Below are 21,822 nucleotides of genomic sequence, written 5' to 3'. Positions count from 1 at the left end.
CGCGTTCGTGAAGAGCAAATTGAAGGTTAAGGCATTACTTTTTGAGACTTTGTGAAGAGACGTCACCACTTATTGTGGTCAACATGAACTTTCAGCCAGTCCGCTTTTGACATTTAGATTAATCTATAATTTGGATCAATTCACAATTGACTGAAATGATGTCAGTACAGTAACAACCCATATCGCCCAACTATTGCGAAAACCAGAGGTGTGTTCTATGGCTCTGTGTAGAGAGAGTGATAGACAAGAGGGTAACAACGAATCGGTGGACTGAGCAATGATTGAAATAGAAATGCTCCAATGAAATGACAACAAATGATTGACTTTGCCGAACAATGATCCAATGGAACTTGGGAAGAGGGCGGGAAGAAGGCGGGTGGCTAGCAACAGTTGCCCGGGTGAGGACGAGGCGCCATAGTCACGGTAGTCCTGGCGACAAGAACCAAGCAACGAGAATCAACAACAACAACCAGAATCAAAAACTTTAACTCCAAAACCAGGGACATTTCAAGGGGAATTTGAGGTGAATAAGCCACAACTTTATTTAACCACTGTGTTACGTTTCTCTTAAAATGTTTGTGAACATTTGTAACATCAACGTTTTATCTCGTATCTAGCTACGTGAAAGTGAAAAAGCATGGCTGAGATGGAAGAGCAGTGCCCCCAGCTAGTTGCTAACCGCTTTTCTGTACGAAGGCGGTTGTTATGACGATGTCAAATCTGTGATAAGAGTACAAAATGGCGGGTGTTGTAATATGAGAATCTTGTACTTTTAGTTGTGAAAGTGTTTGTTGACAAAGCTGTTGGCATGACAAATACCGTTGTTGATCTTAGGAAAAAGAGCACGAACACTTAGACGCGTGTTAAACGGATACTTTTGATGAGGAAATCACTTCCGATCTTCGAACACTTTTTCTCTTATTGCGAAAGAGACTTAGTCATAACGTAAGCTGTCTGTCTCTATGGGCAAACTCTTGCATAAAAAAGGTATTGAAGTTGAACGTTTGTTATGCTCGTGAAACAGTTCACGCTGTCGTCTGCGTGAGTAGTGAAAGTGGTTGTCAGGCCACGGCCATACTGTCATCTGTTCTCAATGAGCGTGGTCTGCGTTCACGACTCCTGGAAAGTGGTACAATTCTGACCCACGTCTACGTTGCTTTGAGAAACGGGGATATCGGGGCAAATATGTTTTTAACCGTCATTCACTTCCCAGTCAGAAAGTTTGGAATCAACTCCAAAGTTGAGACCTGAAAATCACGTTTAAACAAGTTATTAGTTGTCTTGAACGCACCAACTGTCTTTTCACTCTGTCATGTCTGTCAGAGGGGAAGGGTAGAGGAAGGTGCTTCACTCAACGGGTGGGCTGAACCGAGCTACGAGTGAGATTGACATTACCTGAAGCCAATGAATGAGCAAAGTTCAGAGGCATAAACCAATACAAAACGGCGAAAATACACAATATATGTGTTGAGAAGAGGGAAAGGCGCTTCCTGCTGTGTGTTGCTGCTATCAGAAGCTATCGGAGTGTTGGGGAGGGTTCGGTGTGTGTGTGTGTGTGTGTGTGTGTGTGTGTGTATGTGTGTTTGTTGCGCGCACAAGTTAAACAGTTTACAAAAACCTCGTGACATTCTCTTCGAGGGAAAAAAACATCTTATTCACAAATGTGTCATACACACACACACACACACACACACAAACACACAACTATTTTAACATGACAGCTGTTTTTTCCCTAGTAGAAAAATGTATTTGTTAAGATCTAAAGAATATGTATTATCTTATAGGGTCTAATAGCTGATGTCTTATAGGGCTTAATGTATAGCATATATGTTATAGCTACCATTGTATAGCTGATATCTTTATTGCGTTAAATATATGTCTTATAAGGCCTAATATATAGCTGTTATATTACACAGTGTATTGTTTTATAAGGCCTAATGTATAGCATATCTTATGGTGTGTATTGTCCATCTTATAAGGCCTAATGTATAGACAGCATCTTACAGGATGTATTATTAATCTGCAGTGACTGTAGTCTGACCTTTAGAGAGTAAGTGATCTCTTTCTCTAAATATTTAGAAGGTTCTACACATTGGCGGATCACTTTCCAGTATTCCAGCACTTCGGATTTTGAATAATATAGTAGCTATGGGGTTAAGGTGGTGATTACCAGTTTTCAAGGGTAGTCTGCACTTTTTCCAAGGGTTTTATCAACAATGTTTGCATCATTAGTGCATGCACAAGAGAGCAGTCAATATCTAGTCCTGATTGTAGGCTTTTCATTTGTATTTTGAGTGTAAAGTGTTTGACACTGTCAGGAGGACCAAGGGACTGTCAGTGCAAGTCAAGCTGCACTTCACAGTGCAAGTCAAATTCCAATATATCGATCAGAGACGTAGCCAAACAGTTAGGTGCACTGAAATCATCTGTTCGACATGTTAAGAAGAAGAAATATACCACTTGTGAGGTCAGCAATGGAAAATGACCTGCTAGACCCAGGAAGACCACTATAGCGGATGACCAATGAACACTTTAAACGGTGAAGAAAAAAGTATTTAACACCAGTTGAACAGATCAGAAACACTCTCCAGGATGTGGGCATAACTGGGTTACTGCTACAGATCAGAAACACTCTCCAGGATGTGGGCATAACTGGGTTACTGCTACAGATCAGAAACACTCTCCAGAAGATGGGCATAACTGGGTTACTGCAACAGATCAGAAACCCTCTCCAGAAGGTGGGCATAACTGGGTAACTGCAACAGATCAGAAACCCTCTCCAGAAGGTGGGCATAACTGGGTTACTGCAACAGATCAGAAACCCTCTCCAGAAGGTGGGCATAACTGAGTAACTGCAATTGGAACCGTCTCTCTTGACTCATTGACGTGTACAGAAACATATTGTCGTCTCCGCCACAAGCTTTTACTACTGGGCCAAAAAGAAGTCAATCTCCAGATCTGAAATCAATTGAGAAGCCCTTTCACAAGCTGAAGACAAAGCGGATGGCATAAAGGCCACGAAACAAGCTGGAACCCGAAGACAGCTGCAGTACAGACCTGGCATAGCATCACCAGGGAAAATACCCAGTACAGGCCTGGCAGAGCATCACCAGGGAAGAGACCCAGTACAGGCCTGGCAGAGCATCACCAGGTCAAGATAACCAGTACAGGCCTGGCAGAGCATCACCAGGTCAAGATAACCTGTGTCTAGTGACGTCTATGGGTCAATCATTGTATTAAAACTTTATATACAACCTTTACTGTACATGACTGCTTTATTGTACATATGTTAGTCGGTCCAAATATCTGGTACCAAATGTCCTGACTTTTTAGAATTGTTCCTCCATTGTGGATAAACAATAAGCTGATAAAAAATCTGACTGTCTTCTCCATAAAGGTCATGGTCACTGTATAAGATGGAGAACAGAGCCGGTGTTGCTTGTACAAGACGTGTCCTGAAGTGTGTTGAGAAAGTATTAAGTGTTTTAACGTGTGCGCGCTCGTGCTCGTGCGTGTGTGTGTAAATGCGTGTGTGTGATAACCATCTCCTTCCCTCATCCTTCCTCCAGTGTGGTAGACTCGGTCCAGCTGTGGTGGTAGTCATGGCGACCCCAGGCTACACAGAGGACCTCCCCCAGCCCAATGCTGTCACCATAGCAACACAATCAGCCACGGCCTCCCCCTCAACGCCAACTCAGTTCAGCCAATCAGTTTCCGTCTCCACGACCGTACAAAACACACTTCCTGCTCAAGCCACGCCCACCAAGGCTCAAAACCCGAAGACGGTGGTTCTGGCCACGCCTTCTCAGACTCAGTACGTCACCGCGGAGATCCAGAGTTCCAGCGGTCAGCAGAGTAACAGACCGAGTTCCACGCCGCAGTACATCGTAGTGACCGTTACAGGTGAGACACACACCCGCTCACAGCATTAATATTAATAACCTGAACATGAAGGATCTTGTGTTGTGCAATGTCTTTCCAAAAATAAACATAGCAAAGTATCCACCTGCTTACATGTCTGTCTATCTGTCTCGGTCTGTTTGTCTTACTCCGTTGTATGACATGAGGAAACATGTCTATTCTACCCCAACCACACCTCTTCTGAAGAGTGTTGACGTTAATACCTGGCAGTAGACAGACAGACCTGTGGACAGGCTAGGCCCTCCGAGGTTCCGGTTTGGTCTGTTTTACAAACCAGGTGCTCATATAGTCAAATCAGGAGAAGTCTACCTATTCTAAACCTCTGTGTGTGTGTGTGTGTGTGTGTGTGTGTGTGTATATGCAGGGTTAACCCGGCTGTACTGTCATGTAGCATATGACAAACATTGACTGTCAACTAAACTGCTGTTTGTATGATTCACCAAGCCATATTGTGTGTGTTTAGGGCTGCACAATATATCGTTTCAGCATCGACATTGCGATTTACGCATCCGCAATAGTCTCATCGCAGAACGTGCGATTTAGTAAGGTAAACATATATCAGCCTACAATATATATATTTTTCAAATGGAAAACTAGCATTATATCTGTCTGATATAACGTAATATACTCCAATGTATGGGTTATTGGATACACAGTTAATTATAATTATTATTATTATTTTAAACCGGAGTTCGTTGCTGCACGTGGTTGACATGCAGGCTCTGCTTGCGCGTGGCAAAATGTTGAGCGAGGAACAGGCAAAAAAAGGCCGAAATTGAGAATTTTGTTGCAAAAAGAAATGCATAGTACATTTTTGGAAATATTTTTGAAAATATTTCTGCAAAAACAGGTACTTTGTCGAGAGTGCCTTGCAATTACCACAACAGAGGCAAAGCGACCAATTTATTTGATAATTTAAGGCGGCACCACAAATCTTCGTATGACGAGTGCAAAGCATCTCAATGCTGTCCAAAGCAAAAACACCATGCAAGTCGCCAAAGACATGGTACCAATTAACACGGTTACCAAAGAGGGTTTTAAAAACATGATCCGTTTGCTTGACAAGCAGTATGTAATGCCATCACGCAACAATTTTTCTGAAGTTGCCATCCCAGAGCTGTACGAGAAATCCAAGACACAAGTTGAAACAGAGCTGTCACAAGTGGAATATTATGCAGTAACAACAGACTTGTGGTCCAGCCGGACAACGGAGCCCTACCTAAGTCTGACCGTACACTTTATCAATGAGGACTTCCACCTGAAAAGTCTCTGTTTGCAAACTCCATTTTTCTCAGAGGATCATACAAGTGAAAACATCGCAACAGGGATGAGAGAAGCTTTAGCTGATTGGGGCCTAGATAAGACTCCTCTAATCTGTATAACAGACAATGCTGCGAACATGGTGAAGTCTGACGCCCTGAAAAAGTGGACCAGAATGCAGTGCTTTGGCCACAGACTGCATCTTGCAGTTGGTAAGTTATGCCCAATTGCGCATTCTATTTTAATACTGTTGCTATTGCTATACTATTACTGTTACATATTATTACCTAACAACCTATTCTGAAATATAAACATTTTCATAAGTTTAATACATTCTAATTGTAGAGGATGGGGCTGGGGAAGAATAAAGGATACAGACTGTCAGGTTGATAGCCAAAGCTCTTTCTGAAGACATCCTCAGTTTTTTTATATGGCAATATATATATCGCAGAAAAACAAAATATTGCAATGTCAGTTATTTCTAATATTGTGCAACCCTAGTGTGTGTGTGTGTGTATGTGTGTGTGTGTGTGTGTGTGTGTGTAGTGGGTTATTTGTGGGGATTCTATTAGTAGAGTAACAGTACCTATGGGCCTGGGCGGTGTGTTAATGTCAGATGACACTTTAAGTGCCACTGGCTCCTCTTTGATGTGTTGAGTAGAAACTGTGCCCCCATATTTCTTCTTAAAAGCATGTTACAAGAAATTAAATGAAAGGAATCAATCTGATTGTTATTATAAAGTATGGTTCAGAAGTATTGCCCCCCTTTCTTAATTTTTTTCCATGCTATTTCATGTATCTGACACTCAACTTAGAGATATTTAGATGGCCATTGCAAAGACTTGATTCTGTGTGAAACATATTTTTGTGTGGATCAGTAGAAATGCTTCAGATCTTTGTCCTGCTGCCAGATCCAATGATAACACGGTTATAGCCAGATGGCAGAGGCACACAGATTTTGGTCTGAAATCTCATGGTCCATGATGCCTTGTATCTTAAGAAGGTTCATAGGGCCTTTGGAAGCAAAACAGACCCACAACATCACATATCCATACTTCCCAGTTGGATGTAGGTTATTTTATGCATGACCATCCCTTCTTTCTATGGCTAAAAAGCTACATTTCACACTCCAGGCACCAACAACTTTTATGTCTTGATGAGAGTTGACGCTTTCTTCTGGCAAGTCGTTGTTTTGGAAACTTGTTACCCCAAGACTCATCACTTCTGTGATTCGCAAAATATGATTCATGGAGAATTGTGTCTACCCCTCAAACCATCCTGCTCGCTGTGTGTGGGGTAAAAATACACCAGAGTCCTCTTTCAGGGAAGGTTTCAAAGCTTCAGTTGATTATTAATATAATAGTGGAGATGAGTATTTTCAGCGGTGTAGTCTTTTTTTTTTTTACAGCCATTGCCTCATTTATGGTAGACCACCTTTGGTCATGTGTGTCCTCGGAGCTTCCCCATGTTAATAGATCAATAAAGGAGTTTGGCATGTGTGCCGCCTCATATGTATACCCCAGTAAAACAGGAAGTCAACAAATGTTCCTACCTGAGCTTAATCTGAATTGACCATATATATATATATATGGAAATAAACTTAAATTTGGTTAATGTGAATATCTATGGGAGCCAGTAATAGTTGCTGACATGTTTTTAAATGACTGGTCATACCTATATATACTGTTGATTACATGCAATAAAATACATGGAGAAAATACAATATGTTTTCTCCCATTTTGGTAAGCTGTGACATGCTGGGCTGGGTTGTCAACTCTATAAAATGTGTCCTATAATCTTAATTTTTTTAGCGTACTGTGAATCTATAATTAATTTTGATAGATTGGATCTCTAATGTATACAGTTTATGTACATGAGGGTTTTTCAATTTTAATTTGTTCTGACTGTGATTAAAATAATTCATCCTATCTGGACAACCATGTTTTTTAGTTTTTTGTCTCTTTTTCTTGTGTTTGAGATCTTTTACGCAGGCTATCCTTGCATGTTCTCCTGCTCTTAACCCCTCTCTCTGTCTTGCATTATCGCTCTCAACACTCTATCCCTTCTGGTGTTCTTTTTCTCCTTCAATCTTTTTTGACCCTTTTTCCAGTAGAGATGAATCCATTACAATGATGGAGGGGAAAACGGGGGGAAAAAATATGATTTTAGGGCTCTCTCTCCCTCCATTCCACCCTCTATCATTCTCATCCCCTCCTTTCTCTGTTTTCCTTTTTCTCTCTCTACTCACCTGATATCTGTGTTTATGCGATTGGGGGATTTCTCGGTCCGTCTCCGGAGATTAGCTGTCCAAGGCCTCCCTCCGCCTGCCTGGTATAAGGATGGAGAGAGAGATGGAGTGATAGAGCCACAGCCACAGCTACCTCCATCCCTTCTCTCCATCCATCTCCCTCTCTCTTTCTCTGTCTGTCTGTCCCAAGAGCCATGTTCTACAGTAACTGCTATTATAGTTTGGAGAGTGATTATCGTGAGTACTGAAACCCTGTGTTGGTGTGGATTGCCTAATGTGTTTGTTTGATGGGGATTTCATTAATTTGTTTACATGTGGATATTATTTATCTCCTTCTCTCCTCATATCTGGATACCTCTTACAGCTGTGTCTTTCTATTCATGTGTATAGTGTTGTAACTAGTGATGGCCATTCGAGGCTTCATTAGTGTTATTTTAGCAGCAGGATATTATGCTGGCAGCACTCAGATTTTCTTTTATCACAATAAAAGCCATCATTGAAATGTGTATGGCAATATAGTTAACAATAGTTAACAGTCTGTGAAAAAGAACCGACAAGAACAACATTGGAACGGACATTAAACATAAAATGTACAGACTAGATTGTAACTATATATTACCTTATATATTTCAATGATGGCTTTTATTTTGAAAAGGAAAATCTGAGTTAGCGCTACATGCATAATATCCTGCTGCTAGAAGAACGGTAATGAAGCCTCAAATGGCCATCACTAGTTGTAAACCTTCTTTCTCTCTTATGTCTCTGTGTCTCTGGTCCATTTTGGTAGCCTGTGCTCCCTATCACTTCCCAGACAACAATTGTCTTAAAGATTGTGATGCTCTCCGGGAGACAAGCTTATCAACTGGGATTCATTTAGGCCCATCAGGCTAGATTTGTTTGTTGCGGTGCCCCTTAACTTTTGGAATTGGTAATTGCTTATCATGAATACCTCGGATTTTGTCATTGTGCTTCTTGTATATTGATGTGCTCGTAGCCTCGTACATGCATTCGTCCCTTCTAATAAGAGTTCTGCATAGACCTGTCAGTCTACCTTCGTGTGATGTTCTAACTGTCAGGGAGGGAAATAAAACAAGCAGGCCTGAGTTAGTTTAGGGTGTTTGTCTCAGTGAGTTAGTTGGTGAGTTAGTCAGTGGGTAAATTCATATGTACGTCGGTATATCACACACAATGAAATTCAACACTACTGTTGTTTGCTCTTTGGGGTTTAAGGCCGGGTGTTTTGTAAAAGCACTTTGTGACAACTGCTGATGTAAAAAGGGCTTTATAAATACATTTGATTGATTGATTGAATGTCTCAGACACTATTGGTATGATGTTGGCTACATTTGTTTGAATGATGCGTCTTAACATGACAATTCAAAATGTGCACAGTATATACTCATATATGTTCATTAGATTTTTCCTTCATTTCAAATGTTGTGAAGGGCATTTTAATCGTTACACCAGTGGCACCAAGTAACTAAACCGCACAGTCCCTTGCTCTGTTTGACTCAACGTGACGAAATGTGGCACAAATGTTCAGGGATAAGTGTCCCAATGACTCGTGCAGTAGCTCAGATAGCTGGGCCAAAACTCCTTGAGGCCCGGCGTTTACAGAATGGTGTCTAATCGAAGCCCCCTCCTTCCCTCCATCTCATCTCTCTCTCTCTCTCTCTCTCCACAGATGGTTCTCTCCGTCCTAGTAACAGTGTTTCTGAGTCCAGTCCCCCAGCAGCCGGGGTTCAGACGGGGATCCCAACACAGGTAGTACAGGAGACCACTCAACAGGTACACACACACACACACACACACACCATAGATCATACCCCTGAAAGAAGTGTATTTATAGCTATTAATATCCAGCACGTAATAATCTTTCCGCTGTAACAAGACCTCTTAATCTCACTTTGGCCTGGTGACGTTTTTAATTTGGAGGAAGATCCTATTCTACTTCACCGTGGTAAATATTTCAATTATAAGCCATTTCGGGCTTAGTGAACAAGCAGGGCTGTGCCGTTATCACCGCGTTATCACCGCTGGTCTCCGGGAGAGGGGCAGGGCGGCAGACAAAGCTACGTATTCATTGCATTAGAAAATAATTAACGCAAACTTATTGCAGAATTATTTTTTGTTGGTAAACAACTCCAGTTCAGCTTCTGACTGAATTGAATAGGGACGTTATTATAAGTGTCTGATATTACAATGCAGAAATTCTACAATATGCCCCTTTAATGCAAACACACTAAATATGTTCATATGCAGTATTTTTTTGTCTCGTGCTGTTTTGTTTTTTTCTTAATGTATCAAATGTGGAATTGGGGGCCGGAGGAGGAGGACAGGAACCACCACTAATAATAGAAAAGGTGTCATATTGGTCTCTCACCAGCAGAGGGCAGATGTTCACAGTGTCTGAAAGGGCAGTCTGGAGTCAGTAACAGACGACATGATGTGTGCTGTTGTTACGTGCAGGCCAGTCAGAGAGAGAGGGATGTAGAGAGGAACAGACAAACAGAGGTGGACGGAGGGAGGGACCCGCCCGCACCTGACCCTCCCCCCTCTCCTACCCTGTCTCGTTCCCCCTCCCGCTGCCGCTTTGACAACTGGCTGGGAGAAGGAGCCCCCCCCCCCCCCCCCCCCCCCCCCCCCCCCCCCCCCTGGTCCAGTCCCTTTCTGACAGGATGTTCTTCCAGGCTGCTGCACCGCTCAAAGTATACAGGAAGGAGGGGGCGGGGCTTCACGGGATGAACATGCAGCATTCATGTGCTAGTTGGAACTAGGAATCTCTAAAGTGTCTGACTTCTGGTTAAACGTGTCGCGTGTTTGGTCAGTAGTCAGGAAGGTCTGAGTTTTTCGGCTTCTGAGTAGCACGTGAACACAGTGGGAGGAGACGGAAAGATATTTAGAGAAGGGAGGATTCTGTGTCTTCTGTTTGAGTTACTTGTGAGTTGACTCTGGTTAATCCGAGCTTTCTCCTCTCAGCATGTGTATTCTAGTCAGGTAGTCCAGTATGTGGAGGGAGAAGACTCAGCCTATACAACCAGTTCAACCACGTGAGTACAACACACACACACACACACACACTCAAATAGACACACACCTTTCCCTTCTTTCCTATAGTTAGAGACTGTCTTCATTGATTTTTACTCTCCCTCCTCCCTCTTTAATCTCTCCCTTTTACTCTCCCTCTCCCCTCCTTAATCTCCTCCTTTTTATTCTCCCTTCAGTCGTTCCGGAAGCTATCCGTTCTCTGACTCCCCCCTGTACTCCCAGACCCCACCCTCGTCCTCCTCCTCCTACTACGAAGCCACGACCACCTCGGGGTCACAGGTCACCCCCGTGACCTCACAGTCCGTCTCCGTCACCACAGCGACTGGAGGAGGGGGGAGTGGTTACGTCCTCCAGAGCGGGTACATCCTGGGCGGCGGGGGCAACGGAGGGGGAGGTTACTCCAGTCACAACACCAGAGCTGCCCCAGCCACGGTGAGGGGAGGGGCCCCGTGTCTGTCTGTGTGTGTCTGTCTGTCTGTCTGTCTGTCTGTGTGTGTTAAATCCACGCAATGCTAACACTGTGTGTGTGTGTGTGTGTGTGTGTGCGTGCCCCCCCAGGTGCAGTGGCTGTGTGATAACTACGAGGGGGCTGAGGGTGTGAGTCTGCCCCGCTGCACCCTCTACTGCCACTACCTGCTCCACTGCCAGGACCTCAAGTTGGAGCCTGTCAACGCCGCCTCCTTCGGCAAACTCATCAGATCTGTCTTCATGGGCCTGAGGACGAGGCGCCTCGGCACGCGGTGCGCTCGCACACACACACACACACACACCCGTACAGTATGTTAAATATGCACACAGTACACACACACACAGGTCTTAACAGTATGTTAAATATTGGCAAGCAGCAACTTGCTTTACATACAGGTAATTCGCGTGTAGTACTAATAATGGCGCGCGTGTGTGTGTGTGTGTGTGTGTGTGTTTTTTAGGGGAAACTCTAAGTACCACTACTACGGTCTACGTATCAAGGCCACCTCCTCCCTGCTCCGCCTGATGGAGGACCAGCAGCACCTGGCCATGAGGCAACAGCCCCTCTCCCACAAGCACCGGTAGGGACCGCCCCCACCTCCTTCCTGTCCTCCTCTCCCCCTCTCTCCGATTGGCTGCTGGTGTGTCACTGACAGCTGTTCTGTCCGACAGGATAAAGCCGGTTCAGAAGGTCGAGGGCATGACCAATGGGATTTCCCTAGGGTCGGGACATCAGCAGGGGGCGGGGCTCAATGACATCTCAGCCCAGGTGCAGCAGTACCAGCAGTTTCTGGGTCAGTGGACGAGGACATACATACACACACACACACACACGGTAAAAACATGGTCACTGTATTCATTATAAAACCCAGCCAGCTGTGTTAACATGTCGTTTTGCTGTCTGTCAGACGCATCGCGGGCGCTCCCGGAGTTTCCAGAGATAAATCTGCAAGACAGAATTCTTCCAGACGGAATCGTTCCAGAACACATCACTGCCTTCCAGCAGCTCTACAGAGAACACTGTGAGGTGTGCTGACCTCTGTAGGGCTATGCCTTATGCAGCCTTATGTCTGTCTTATTTAGGGCTATGCCTTATGCAGCCTTGTGTCTGTCTTATTTAGGGCTATGCCTTATGCAGCCTTGTGTCTGTCTTATTTAGGGCTATGCCTTATGTAGCCTAATGTCTCTGATTTAGGGCTATGTTTTATGTAGCCTAATGTCTCTTATTTAGGGCTATGCCTTATGTAGCCTTATGTCTTATGAAGCGTTTTGTCTGCAGGCCATTCTGGATGTCATGGTGAACCTACAGTTGACCCTGGTGGAGACTCTGTGGAGAACCTTCTGGAGGTTTAGTGAGAACAACGCGGCTGACACGCTCAGCATGTGAGTGACACATTCATCCTGAACTCAGGGGAGTCATAATGTAGTTGAGGGAACGTCTGTCTGATCACAAACCTCAGGATGAACTGACCAAACCCCCCCCCCCCCCCCACCCACAGTCACGGAGAGTCCGAGGACCGTCTTCCTAAGTGGTGTCTGGTGGTGCTGTGTAAGTATGAGCCGGTCCTCCACTGGACCAGAGGCTGTGACAACACGCTGTACCAGGCCCTGGTGGAGATCCTCATACCCGACGTACTACGACCCATCCCCAGTGAGTTATACATAGAGCTACATAGCCTGACATGCTGCTAGGTTTCGTATCCTCCTGATCACTTTTTACCACGACAACTGTTTTTTCTCTTGTCGGTCCTGTCTCCACCACGGTCTCCTCTCCGTCTGTCAGGTGTTTTAACTCTGTCTCCTCTCCGTCTGTCAGGTGTTTTAACTCTGTCTCCTCTCCGTCTGTCAGGTGTTTTAACGCTGTCTCCTCTCCGTCTGTCAGGTGTTTTAACTCTGTCTCCTCTCCGTCTGTCAGGTGTTTTAACTCTGTCTCCTCTTCGTCTGTCAGGTGTTTTAACTCTGTCTCCTCTCCGTCTGTCAGGTGTTTTAACTCTGTCTCCTCTCCGTCTGTCAGGTGTTTTAACTCTGTCTCCTCTCCGTCTGTCAGGTGTTTTAACTCTGTCTCCTCTCCGTCTGTCAGGTCTCCTCTCCGCTGTCTCCTCTCCGTCTGTCAGGTGTTTTAACTCTGTCTCCTCTCCGTCTGTCAGGTGTTTTAACTCTGTCTCCTCTCCGTCTGTCAGGTGTTTTAACTCTGTCTCCTCTCCGTCTGTCAGGTCTCCTCTCCGTCTGTCAGGTGTTTTTACTCTGTCTCCTCTCTGTCTGTCAGGTGTTTTTAACTCTGTCTCCTCTCCGTCTGTCAGGTGTTTTAACTCTGTCTCCTCTCCGTCTGTCAGGTGTTTTAACTCTGTCTCCTCTCCGTCTGTCAGGTGTTTTAACTCTGTCTCCTCTCCGTCTGTCAGGTGTTTTAACTCTGTCTCCTCTCCGTCTGTCAGGTCTCCTCTCCGTCTGTCAGGTGTTTTTACTCTGTCTCCTCTCTGTCTGTCAGGTGTTTTAACTCTGTCTCCTCTCCGTCTGTCAGGTGTTTTAACTCTGTCTCCTCTCCGTCTGTCAGGTGTTTTAACTCTGTCTCCTCTCCGTCTGTCAGGTGTTTTAACTCTGTCTCCTCTCCGTCTGTCAGGTGTTTTAACTCTGTCTCCTCTCCGTCTGTCAGGTGTTTTAACTCTGTCTCCTCTCCGTCTGTCAGGTGTTTTAACTCTGTCTCCTCTCCGTCTGTCAGGTGTTTTAACTCTGTCTCCTCTCCGTCTGTCAGGTGTTTTAACTCTGTCTCCTCTCCGTCTGTCAGGTGTTTTAACTCTGTCTCCTCTCCGTCTGTCAGGTGTTTTAACTCTGTCTCCTCTCCGTCTGTCAGGTCTCCTCTCCGTCTGTCAGGTGTTTTAACTCTGTCTCCTCTCCGTCTGTCAGGTGTTTTAACTCTGTCTCCTCTCCGTCTGTCAGGTCTCCTCTCCGTCTTTCAGGTGTTTTAACGCTGTCTCCTCTTCGTCTGTCAGGTGTTTTAACTCTGTCTCCTCTCCGTCTGTCAGGTGTTTTAACTCTGTCTCCTCTCCGTCTGTCAGGTGTTTTAACTCTGTCTCCTCTCCGTCTGTCAGGTGTTTTAACTCTGTCTCCTCTCCGTCTGTCAGGTGTTTTTACTCTGTCTCCTCTCCGTCTGTCAGGTGTTTTAACTCTGTCTCCTCTCCGTCTGTCAGGTCTCCTCTCCGTCTGTCAGGTGTTTTTACTCTGTCTCCTCTCTGTCTGTCAGGTGTTTTAACTCTGTCTCCTCTCCGTCTGTCAGGTGTTTTAACTCTGTCTCCTCTCCGTCTGTCAGGTGTTTTAACTCTGTCTTCTCTCCGTCTGTCAGGTGTTTTAACTCTGTCTCCTCTCCGTCTGTCAGGTGTTTTAACTCTGTCTCCTCTCCGTCTGTCAGGTGTTTTAACTCTGTCTCCTCTCCGTCTGTCAGGTGTTTTAACTCTGTCTCCTCTCCGTCTGTCAGGTGTTTTAACTCTGTCTCCTCTCCGTCTGTCAGGTCTCCTCTCCGCTGTCTCCTCTCCGTCTGTCAGGTGTTTTAACTCTGTCTCCTCTCCGTCTGTCAGGTGTTTTAACTCTGTCTCCTCTCCGTCTGTCAGGTGTTTTAACTCTGTCTCCTCTCCGTCTGTCAGGTGTTTTAACTCTGTCTCCTCTCCGTCTGTCAGGTGTTTTAACTCTGTCTCCTCTCCGTCTGTCAGGTGTTTTTTTTCTCTGTCTCCTCTCCGTCTGTCAGGTGTTTTAACTCTGTCTCCTCTCCGTCTGTCAGGTGTTTTTAACTCTGTCTCCTCTCCGTCTGTCAGGTGTTTTAACTCTGTCTCCTCTCCGTCTGTCAGGTGTTTTAACTCTGTCTCCTCTCCGTCTGTCAGGTGTTTTAACTCTGTCTCCTCTCCGTCTGTCAGGTCTCTTACTCCGCTGTCTCCTCTCCGTCTGTCAGGTGTTTTAACTCTGTCTCCTCTCCGTCTGTCAGGTGTTTTAACTCTGTCTCCTCTCCGTCTGTCAGGTGTTTTAACTCTGTCTCCTCTCCGTCTGTCAGGTCTCCTCTCCGTCTGTCAGGTGTTTTTACTCTGTCTCCTCTCTGTCTGTCAGGTGTTTTAACTCTGTCTCCTCTCCGTCTGTCAGGTGTTTTAACTCTGTCTCCTCTCCGTCTGTCAGGTGTTTTAACTCTGTCTCCTCTCCGTCTGTCAGGTGTTTTAACTCTGTCTCCTCTCCGTCTGTCAGGTGTTTTAACTCTGTCTCCTCTCCGTCTGTCAGGTGTTTTAACTCTGTCTCCTCTCCGTCTGTCAGGTGTTTTAACTCTGTCTCCTCTCCGTCTGTCAGGTGTTTTAACTCTGTCTCCTCTCCGTCTGTCAGGTCTCCTCTCCGTCTGTCAGGTGTTTTAACTCTGTCTCCTCTCCGTCTGTCAGGTGTTTTAACTCTGTCTCCTCTCCGTCTGTCAGGTCTCCTCTCCGTCTTTCAGGTGTTTTAACGCTGTCTCCTCTTCGTCTGTCAGGTGTTTTAACTCTGTCTCCTCTCCGTCTGTCAGGTGTTTTAACTCTGTCTCCTCTCCGTCTGTCAGGTGTTTTAACTCTGTCTCCTCTCCGTATGTCAGGTGTTTTAACTCTGTCTCCTCTCCGTCTGTCAGGTGTTTTAACTCTGTCTCCTCTCCGTCTGTCAGGTGTTTTAACTCTGTCTCCTCTCCGTCTGTCAGGTCTCCTCTCCGTCTGTCAGGTGTTTTTACTCTGTCTCCTCTCTGTCTGTCAGGTGTTTTAACTCTGTCTCCTCTCCGTCTGTCAGGTGTTTTAACTCTGTCTCCTCTCCGTCTGTCAGGTCTCCTCTCCGTCTGTCAGGTGTTTTAACTCTGTCTCCTCTCCGTCTGTCAGGTGTTTTAACTCTGTCTCCTCTCCGTCTGTCAGGTCTCCTCTCCGTCTTTCAGGTGTTTTAACGCTGTCTCCTCTTCGTCTGTCAGGTGTTTTAACTCTGTCTCCTCTCCGTCTGTCAGGTGTTTTAACTCTGTCTCCTCTCCGTCTGTCAGGTGTTTTAACTCTGTCTCCTCTCCGTCTGTCAGGTGTTTTAACTCTGTCTCCTCTCCGTCTGTCAGGTGTTTTAACTCTGTCTCCTCTCCGTCTGTCAGGTGTTTTAACTCTGTCTCCTCTCCGTCTGTCAGGTCTCCTCTCCGTCTGTCAGGTGTTTTTACTCTGTCTCCTCTCTGTCTGTCAGGTGTTTTAACTCTGTCTCCTCTCCGTCTGTCAGGTGTTTTAACTCTGTCTCCTCTCCGTCTGTCAGGTGTTTTAACTCTGTCTTCTCTCCGTCTGTCAGGTGTTTTAACTCTGTCTCCTCTCCGTCTGTCAGGTGTTTTAACTCTGTCTCCTCTCCGTCTGTCAGGTGTTTTAACTCTGTCTCCTCTCCGTCTGTCAGGTGTTTTAACTCTGTCTCCTCTCCGTCTGTCAGGTGTTTTAACTCTGTCTCCTCTCCGTCTGTCAGGTCTCCTCTCCGCTGTCTCCTCTCCGTCTGTCAGGTGTTTTAACTCTGTCTCCTCTCCGTCTGTCAGGTGTTTTAACTCTGTCTCCTCTCCGTCTGTCAGGTGTTTTAACTCTGTCTCCTCTCCGTCTGTCAGGTGTTTTAACTCTGTCTCCTCTCCGTCTGTCAGGTCTCCTCTCCGTCTGTCAGGTGTTTTTACTCTGTCTCCTCTCCGTCTGTCAGGTGTTTTAACTCTGTCTCCTCTCCGTCTGTCAGGTGTTTTTACTCTGTCTCCTCTCCGTCTGTCAGGTGTTTTAACTCTGTCTCCTCTTCGTCTGTCAGGTGTTTTAACTCTGTCTCCTCTCCGTCTGTCAGGTGTTTTAACTCTGTCTCCTCTCCGTCTGTCAGGTGTTTTAACTCTGTCTCCTCTCCGTCTGTCAGGTGTTTTAACTCTGTCTCCTCTCCGTCTGTCAGGTGTTTTAACTCTGTCTCCTCTCCGTCTGTCAGGTGTTTTAACTCTGTCTCCTCTCCGTCTGTCAGGTGTTTTAACTCTGTCTCCTCTCCGTCTGTCAGGTGTTTTAACGCTGTCTCCTCTCCGTCTGTCAGGTGTTTTAACGCTGTCTCCTCTCCGTCTGTCAGGTGTTTTAACTCTGTCTCCTCTCCGTCTTTCAGGTGTTTTAACGCTGTCTCCTCTTCGTCTGTCAGGTGTTTTAACTCTGTCTCCTCTCCGTCTGTCAGGTGTTTTAACTCTGTCTCCTCTCCGTCTGTCAGGTGTTTTAACTCTGTCTCCTCTCCGTCTGTCAGGTGTTTTAACTCTGTCTCCTCTCCGTCTGTCAGGTGTTTTAACTCTGTCTCCTCTCTGTCTGTCAGGTGTTTTAACTCTGTCTCCTCTTCGTCTGTCAGGTGTTTTAACTCTGTCTCCTCTCCGTCTGTCAGGTGTTTTAACGCTGTCTCCTCTCCGTCTGTCAGGTGTTTTAACTCTGTCTCCTCTCCGTCTGTCAGGTGTTTTAACTCTGTCTCCTCTCCGTCTGTCAGGTGTTTTAACTCTGTCTCCTCTCCGTCTGTCAGGTGTTTTAACGCTGTCTCCTCTCCGTCTGTCAGGTGTTTTAACTCTGTCTCCTCTCCGTCTGTCAGGTGTTTTAACTCTGTCTCCTCTCCGTCTGTCAGGTGTTTTAACTCTGTCTTCTCTCCGTCTGTCAGGTGTTTTAACTCTGTCTCCTCTCCGTCTGTCAGGTGTTTTAACTCTGTCTCCTCTCCGTCTGTCAGGTGTTTTAACTCTGTCTCCTCTCCGTCTGTCAGGTGTTTTAACTCTGTCTCCTCTCCGTCTGTCAGGTCTCCTCTCCGCTGTCTCCTCTCCGTCTGTCAGGTGTTTTAACTCTGTCTCCTCTCCGTCTGTCAGGTGTTTTAACTCTGTCTCCTCTCCGTCTGTCAGGTGTTTTAACTCTGTCTCCTCTCCGTCTGTCAGGTGTTTTAACTCTGTCTCCTCTCCGTCTGTCAGGTGTTTTAACTCTGTCTCCTCTCCGTCTGTCAGGTGTTTTAACTCTGTCTCCTCTCCGTCTGTCAGGTGTTTTAACTCTGTCTCCTCTCCGTCTGTCAGGTGTTTTAACTCAAGCCATCCGTAACTTTGCCAAGAGTCTAGAAAGCTGGCTGACCGGTGCCATGATGAACATACCAGAGGAGATGGTCCGCATCAAGGTCTGATCTCACACACACACACACACACACACACACAGTAAAACAGATCAGTAAAACCGCTGTGTTGTCCATGCAGGTGGTGTGTGCGGGGTCGTTTGCCCAGACGCTGCGGCGCTACACCAGTCTGAACCACCTGGCCCAGGCAGCCCGGGCCGTGCTCCAAAACACCGCCCAGATCAACCAGATGCTGAGCGACCTGAACCGGGTCGATTTCAACAACGTTCAGGTCTGTCTGTCTACCTAGCATGTCTGTCTGTCTGTCTACCTAGCATGTCTGTCTGTCTGTCTGCCTAGCATGTCTGTCTGTCTGTCTGCCTGTCTAGCATGTCTGTCTGTCTGCCTAGCATGTCTGTCTGTCTGCCTAGCATGTCTGTCTGTCTGTCTGTCTGCCTAGCATGTCTGTCTGACTGTCTGCCTGTCTAGCATGTCTGTCTGTCTGCCTAGCATGACTGTCTGTCTGTCTGCCTGCCTAGCATGTCTGTCTGTCTGTCTGCCTAGCAGATCTGTGTCCATTTCTGTCAGTTCTCTGTCTGAAATCCCTCTCTCCTCCTCTCTCCTCCTCCTCTCCTCCTCCTCTGTCCTCCAGGAGCAGGCGTCCTGGGTGTGTCGTTGCGAGGACGCTGTGGTCCAGAGGTTGGAGCAGGACTTCAAACAGACGTTGCAGCAGCACAACTCCCTGGAGCAGTGGGCCTCCTGGCTGGACGCCGTGGTCTCCCAGGTCCTGAAGCCCTACCACCACAGCCCTGACGCCTTCCCCAAGGCCGCCAAGCTCTTCCTGCTCAGGTGGTCCTTCTACAGGTGAGCGTGAGGGGTAGGGGGAGATGGGGGGGGGGGGACTTGGGAGGTTGTGTAAATGTTGTGTAAGTGTTGTGTAAATGTTGCTGTCTGAATGGCCCCTCCAGTTCCATGGTGATCAGGGACCTGACCCTACGAAGTGCGGCCAGCTTCGGGTCCTTCCACCTCATCCGTCTGCTGTATGATGAGTACATGTATTACCTGGTGGAACACAGGGTGGCCCAGGCCAAGGGGGAGACGCCCATCGCTGTTATGGGAGAGGTACACACACACACACACACACACTGTCACAAAACAAAGTCCTGCTGTAGTACAACACTGTTAATTGCAGGATTTAGGAGAAATTAAAAGGCACCAGAAAAATAACAAATCGGTTAAATGGTACACAACAGAAATACAAGAAAACGCTCCTACCACCACTGTATTTGATGTGTGTCTGTCGTTCTGTCTGTGTCTGTACCTCTTCTGTGTCAGTTTGCCAGTGTCGGAAGGTGTCACAACTCGTCGGATCCTGATAAAGGTGGGAGACGCCTCGCCCCGGTTGTTCCTCACGCATTACCTTTAACCTGTCCAGACTCCAACGCTGACCCTGTCTGTTGCCCTGTCTGTCCCAGATGAGGAAGAGGATGACGACGAGGAGAGTGACGAGGAGTGCGGGGAGATGACCATGCCGTCCAACTCCGCTGGCCTCGGAGAGGGGGAGGAGTCACTGGAACCGCCTGTCAAACTGACCAGGACTGACCCCCAAGGACTGTTCAATACCACACAGTGATTTACACACAAACACACACACACACAATCACAACACTCATTCATGTTCATGTGTGATTCCATGACGTTCCTCATCTGTTCCTGTAACATCGCACCTTGGAGTGTGTGTGTGTGTGTGTGTGTGTGTGAGCAGTAGAGATTTGACAGCATGCCACTCTGCCTTCTCATCTCCTCTAGTTGCCATGGTTCCTCGTGGTTCCTCCTAGGTCTCATTTGACTCTAAACTGGACCTTGTTGACCGGTTCTGTCGATATTCAATGGCGCACACATTTCCCGGGTCGGTGTCTTGCTGTGGTCGCCGTTGCACTCGTCGGCAGTCTTGAAGCTGGACTGTCACCGGCCCGGGTTTAGGTTCAGAGGTCATTTCCAGTTGGGCAGACACGCTACATTTAGAAACATGTCTGGTAACATGACGTCCTGAGGGGCGCTCAGTCAGCAGCCGTCTGTCTTTGTACCTTGGACTGAATGCCGTCTTGTGTGTTCCTGTCAACCTCCATGTCTGAACCTCCCTGTCCTCCTCACCCTCCTCTCCACTCACTGCCAGGAAATAGACACAGACACAGGTCTGGGACCAGACTAAGTTTCCTCATCCAGACACTGAGACATGCAGACGTGTGGGGTTGTCTGTGGCATCTGACAACTTTCACTGACCCCTAACCTGCCACTGCTCACTACCACGTTCCAGATGGCTCCCTCTTCCTTAAAATGTGGTTTTAAGGGAAACCACTGTATACAGTAAGAACCAGGAGACCATTTGATCCAAAGCAGTGCACTGTATACAGTAAGAACCAGGAGACCATTTGATCCAAAGCAGTGCACTGTATACAGTAAGAACCAGGAGTCTATTTGATCCAAAGCAGTGCACTGTATACAGTAAGAACCAGGAGACCATTTGATCCAAAGCAGTGCACTGTATACAGGCAATGGGGCTCTGGGTTTGAGTGTGTGAATATGTGAATGAGCCTCTGCTGTGTGACTGTCTGATCATTGTATTGGTAGGTATTGATTAAGTGATTGAGTTGGTGTATCACACGCCTGTAGGTTAGAGGATGGTTATGCACATTGCAGCGTTCGGAAAAGGGCACGTATGTGTGCATTTATTGTATCTTGACCAATCAGATGAAAAAATATAAGTAAATGTCTGATGTGATTGGTCGAATCGCCAAATATTGTGGAGTGGAAGTTTGGGTTGACTGTGTAAAAACAGCCTATGCTTTTTTCTTTTCTTACTCTGCTGCCAAAACTAGTGTGGTAAAAAAAAAATGTTGGGGAGTTATTTGGCCAACTAAGAGATTATCTGTGCCTTTAAGAGTTATACAGAGCTTTGGCTGTTCCAAATGGCACTCTGTTTTCTATGTAGATATGGTCAAAAGTAGTGTACTGTGTATAGGCTGCCATTTGGAACACATCCTATATTTTCAATATCAGCTCTATAAATGGATTAAAGTGTTTCTAAACATGACAACGTGCTTGGTTGCTCAGTCTTTGACCAGTGTTGTATAGCGTCATGAGAGAGGAAAAGAGACATGACATCCATCCCGCAACCATTTTCATCCATCCATATGAAAACGCACACACCCGCACGCACACACACACACCCGCACGCCACGGTGAACGTGATATCCCACCAGCTGTGAACAAACCTTCACGGAGACAGCACTGCTTTGCGATTGGGCCAGAGGGAGAAGGTCAAAGCGCACGACAACCCGTCACGATTGGAGAGGACACAGCAGACGCGCATGCACACCTGTATCCATGGCAACCCTCACTGCCAGCTCGTCGGTCAACCGGATTAGGTTCCAGCGGCTACCGCTACGGGCGCCCGTAATAGACCCTATAGCCATAGATAATTGTAATTGACCGGTTCACGTATGGTAGATATCGTGTCACTCTAGTGAACTTTCACTATCGTGTATTTATTGTACTCCAACCATTGTGGCCTTATTTGAACAGTACGTGTAGCACATTTTGATGTCCAGAATATTAAGATAGCTACTGTATTACTAATGTACAATCAGAAATAGCAGCGATGTAGAGTGTTTAAAAACCTTTGTATTCAATAATTGTGATCAGTTTTGTAGTTTTACTATCAACAGTATTACGTGATACCAGCCCACCTTTAGCCATTAAGTGGAACGGATGAAAACATTAAATAGTTTCTACCCGGTCTTGTCACA

General features: G+C 46.3%; 1 protein-coding gene and 1 long non-coding RNA gene across 6 annotated transcripts; both read left to right on the top strand.

The window, feature by feature from the left end:
* Positions 1 to 1,519: 1,519 nt before the first annotated feature.
* On the top strand, positions 1,520 to 21,812 carry rfx1b (regulatory factor X, 1b (influences HLA class II expression)). The gene is made up of 17 exons (XM_034294209.1): positions 1,520 to 1,541; positions 3,570 to 3,903; positions 9,114 to 9,217; positions 10,409 to 10,479; positions 10,654 to 10,909; positions 11,036 to 11,217; positions 11,407 to 11,526; positions 11,618 to 11,739; positions 11,854 to 11,972; positions 12,225 to 12,328; positions 12,445 to 12,596; positions 17,982 to 18,079; positions 18,156 to 18,305; positions 18,666 to 18,877; positions 18,982 to 19,135; positions 19,349 to 19,394; positions 19,489 to 21,812. Exons 2-17 carry the CDS (start codon positions 3,603 to 3,605, stop codon positions 19,644 to 19,646), a joined length of 2,349 nt encoding a protein of 782 aa, XP_034150100.1. The 5' UTR covers positions 1,520 to 1,541; positions 3,570 to 3,602; the 3' UTR covers positions 19,647 to 21,812.
* Positions 12,605 to 15,957, top strand: LOC117594872. Of its 5 annotated transcripts, none has more exons than XR_004576142.1 (4): positions 12,605 to 12,741; positions 13,880 to 13,998; positions 15,405 to 15,503; positions 15,861 to 15,957. It is a non-coding gene; the product is annotated as an uncharacterized LOC117594872 (long non-coding RNA). The 5 variants fall into 5 exon arrangements; XR_004576145.1 differs by having other exon boundaries at positions 12,605 to 12,761; positions 13,900 to 13,978; positions 15,385 to 15,503; XR_004576144.1 differs by lacking the exon at positions 12,605 to 12,741 and having other exon boundaries at positions 13,822 to 13,978; positions 15,385 to 15,503.
* Positions 21,813 to 21,822: the final 10 nt, after the last annotated feature.

Source organism: Esox lucius, chromosome 9 (assembly GCF_011004845.1).
Source record: "Esox lucius isolate fEsoLuc1 chromosome 9, fEsoLuc1.pri, whole genome shotgun sequence".
NCBI classification, from domain to species: Eukaryota; Metazoa; Chordata; class Actinopteri; order Esociformes; family Esocidae; genus Esox; species Esox lucius.
Note: the sequence above shows the minus strand (reverse complement) of the source record. Positions and strands in the feature narration are given on the sequence as shown.